This window comes from Agelaius tricolor, unplaced genomic scaffold (assembly GCF_023055355.1).
Source record: "Agelaius tricolor isolate 1412-34295 unplaced genomic scaffold, bAgeTri1.0.p SCAF_13, whole genome shotgun sequence".
NCBI classification, from domain to species: domain Eukaryota; kingdom Metazoa; phylum Chordata; class Aves; order Passeriformes; family Icteridae; genus Agelaius; species Agelaius tricolor.
Genome location: NW_027269273.1, coordinates 4164890 through 4168015, shown reverse-complemented (window position 1 = coordinate 4168015; position 3126 = coordinate 4164890). Strand labels below are relative to the sequence as shown.

The 3126-nt window shown below is 59.8% G+C and overlaps 1 protein-coding gene across 1 annotated transcript; it reads left to right on the top strand.

The window, feature by feature from the left end:
• LOC139595652 (killer cell lectin-like receptor subfamily B member 1B allele B) lies at positions 1-1837 on the top strand. The gene is made up of 5 exons (XM_071439192.1): positions 1-339; positions 430-561; positions 677-946; positions 1237-1411; positions 1549-1837. The coding sequence occupies exons 1-5, from the start codon at positions 63-65 to the stop codon at positions 1670-1672; spliced, it is 978 nt and encodes a 325-aa protein (XP_071295293.1). The 5' UTR covers positions 1-62; the 3' UTR covers positions 1673-1837.
• The last annotated feature ends 1289 nt before the right edge of the window (positions 1838-3126 follow it).

The window sequence follows — 3126 nt, the reverse complement described above, 5'->3', positions numbered from 1 at the left end:
GGGGCTTTTCTTGATGCTGTGGTTGTCTGCTGTCCCATCCCCCTGAGCTGTGACCCCAAAAGATGGAGCAGAGGGGGTTTTTGGGGTCACCCAACTCCTCGTTCCCCTGGCAGGGGGCTCTCACTGAGTTCCTTTGCCCCAGGACTTCCTGCCTTGGGGTCTGGGGGTTTCAGGGAGGCGACGGGTGCTCCTCAGCCTGCTCTTTTTTCCACATCACTACCCCAGCAGCAGGATCTGGCTATCAAGGATTCCAGAGGGTCCCCGCAGCATCCCCCTGCTGTCCCCGCCGCCTCCTCATGGCCCTGACGTGCGGCCTGGCGCTGTCCCTCGTGCTCTGCCGTGAGTCTACGGGATGGCAGAGGGCTCCGGGCACCTCTTCCCACCCCACCCCCGATTTCCCTGACCGGGCTCGGCATCCCCCTCTCGCAGTCTCCTGGTGTGTGGCACAGCAGTGGCAGCCCAAGGGGACCGCAGCTTACGAGAACGCCTCGCTGGGAGCTGCCCGTTCGGGCTGGGACGGCATCCTCAGGGAGAGGCGGAGGGTCCTGTGCCCGCCCCGAGGTAACACAACCCCCGGGGGGCTCCTTAGGGCCTCCCCCCGATAAAGAGAGGCCGGAGATGCCCTCTGGTACCGCGGCGCTGCCTCAGCCGCCGGGACCCGCCCGTGTGCCCGCAGAGAGCGAGGGGTGCCGGCTGTGTGCCGTGGGCTGGAGGCTGCTCGGGGCCAAGTGCTACTGGATTTCTGACGGGATGAACCCTTGGAACAGGAGCCGGGAGGACTGCAGGGATCGGGGCTCCGAGCTGCTGATGCCCTGGGATCAGGATGAGCTGGTGAAGGGAATGATGGGGATGCTGGATGCGGCTGTACCCAGGGGGCTGGTGCTGCCGGAGGGGCTGGAGGGCGAGGGGCTTCCCAAAATCCTGAACTCGGCCCACCCATGGAAGGGTGAGGGGCTTCCCAAAATCCTGAACTCGGCCCACCCATGGAAGGGTGAGGGGCTTCCCAAAATCCTGAACTCGGCCCACCCATGGAAGGGTGAGGGGCTTCCCAAAATCCTGAACTCGGCCCACCCGTGGAAGGGTGAGGGGCTTCCCAAAATCCTGAACTCGGCCCACCCATGGAAGGGTGAGGGGCTTCCCAAAATCTTGAACTCAGCCCTCCCTCTGTGTTCAAGCCCCCCCGGGTGCCTGTGGCAGAGTGAGAGGGACACGGGTGGGGCTCAGATCCAGGCTGAGGACAGAGCCAGTTTTGGGGTGACCAAAACAGCGCCATCCCTTCTCCTTTCCCGGGCCAGGAATTCCTAAATGAAAGCCTGCAGAATCCCACCCGGCACTTCTGGATTGGCCTCTCCGTGCCTGTGGCCGGGATGGGCTGGACGTGGGAGAACGGCTCCGACCTCGACCAGGAGCAGTGAGCGCCGGGGGGGAGCGCTGGGGGTCGGGAGGGCACCCCATTGTCCCCCAGAACACCCCATTGTCCCCCAGGACACCCCATTGTCCCCGAGGGACCCCCGGGGGGTGACACGGGCTCCTTCCTGCCACCCGCAGGTTGCAGCTGGAGCTCGGGAAGGCGCCTGGATCCTGTGGAACGCTCAAGGGGAATGGGATCAGCCCTCAGAGCTGTGACACGACGCTGCAGTGGATCTGCCAGAAAGAATCTGTCGAGATCTGAGCCTCCGTTGCACCCCAAAACCGGCGTTAATGCAGGAAAAATCCCAATTCCCGCGGAGCCAGCATCCCCCGGGGATGGGCAGAGCCGCAGCCCGTGAAAGTCTCCTCGAGGCGGGCGATATAGGAGAGAAATCGACCTAAAAAACCGAATAAAACCTTAAAATAACTCGGGGAATTGCACTTTTGGGGCAAACGTTGGGAAGAGGGAGGGAGAAACGTGGCATTTCAAGGGGTGTTTTGGTGCCGGGATGATCCGAGATTCAGCCGGAGGGGCAGAACTTGAGGCTGATGGTCTGCAGTGTCCCTGGCCATGTCCCCTGTGCTCCCCGCCGTGTCCCCGCCGTGTCCCCCGTGTCGGGGCCACTCTAGGCACGGTCCCCGGGAGTCCAAGGCCAGCCACAGCCTTGGTCTGGGAGCAATCCTTGGATATTCCACATTTGAGGAGGCGTTATCCCCCCTTCAGCACCCGCAGCCTCTGAGCCAGTGCTGGCCTGCGCAGAGGACCAAGGACAAGCAAACAGCGATTAATTAGCTTAATAAACGGCTCCTAATTAGAGGGGAGGAGAAGTGAGGCCCCAGGGCTTCTCCCTGAGGCGGTGCCGCTCCTCGCACAGGGCTGGGAAAGCCGGGCCGTGAGCTCTGCAAAAAGTCCGTTTTCAGACACATCTGGAAATTTATCAATTGATCAAAATTCATCAATTGGTCAAATTTCTCAATTTCATGGATCCCTTAAAATCCCTTAAATCTTAATAAATTTAACCCCAGACTATCGCCATTCGCCCGAGCTCTGACTCCATCCTCACCTTGGCACCTCCAACCTCTCACTTGAAGATACCAAAAGCCCCCCCAAAAATCCTTCCAAAATTCCAGAACCTGTCCAAAAGTTAATTAAATATTCTTTTCCAGACCCCTCTGGGGGCCCAAACCCGAGGATTTTGCCAACTTCTGCCCTGCCTGGAGCCCAGTCCCAAGCGATGTTACGTGGGACAACATGCTGCTTTGCTTTTGGGTGGGGATCCCCAGTTTGAGGAGTTTTTTTGGGGATTCCCACTTTTTTCCAGAGGGTCTCCCTACTTTTGGGGTTTTCCCCCCACCTTTTGGAGAGGTCCCCACATTCGGAGGGGGATCCCCTCCATTCCATTTGTTCCATTTCATGGATTAATTCCTGACCTTTTATGCCTCTTCCAGCGGCAATTTATCGACCCTCATCCTTCAGACATCAGGACGAGCACTGTGATCTTTTCTTTTTTCCATTTTAGGGGGCAGAGGGTTATTTTTTCCCTCTCGTGGTAGCTCCCTGTCCTTTCCCCCGTGGGCAGCAGCCCCGCGTGCCGGTTTTCCATTGCCTGGAGAGGAAACCAGACCAGAGGAGACAAATCCCCGCTGTCCCCGGTCCCTCCCCGGTGTAAGTCCCGGTCGGGCTGGGGCAGGAAGCTCCGGCCCACACCGGGCCAG

Bases quoted from the DNA above. Each gene is read 5' to 3' on its own strand.
- LOC139595652 (XM_071439192.1), top strand. From the start codon at position 63: ATGGAGCAGAGGGGGTTTTTGGGGTCACCCAACTCCTCGTTCCCCTGG. The intron at 947-1,236 runs GTGAGGGGCTTC...ATCCAGGCTGAG, and splicing joins CTCGGCCCACCCATGGAAGG to GACAGAGCCAGTTTTGGGGT. The intron at 1,412-1,548 runs GTGAGCGCCGGG...TGCCACCCGCAG, and splicing joins TCCGACCTCGACCAGGAGCA to GTTGCAGCTGGAGCTCGGGA.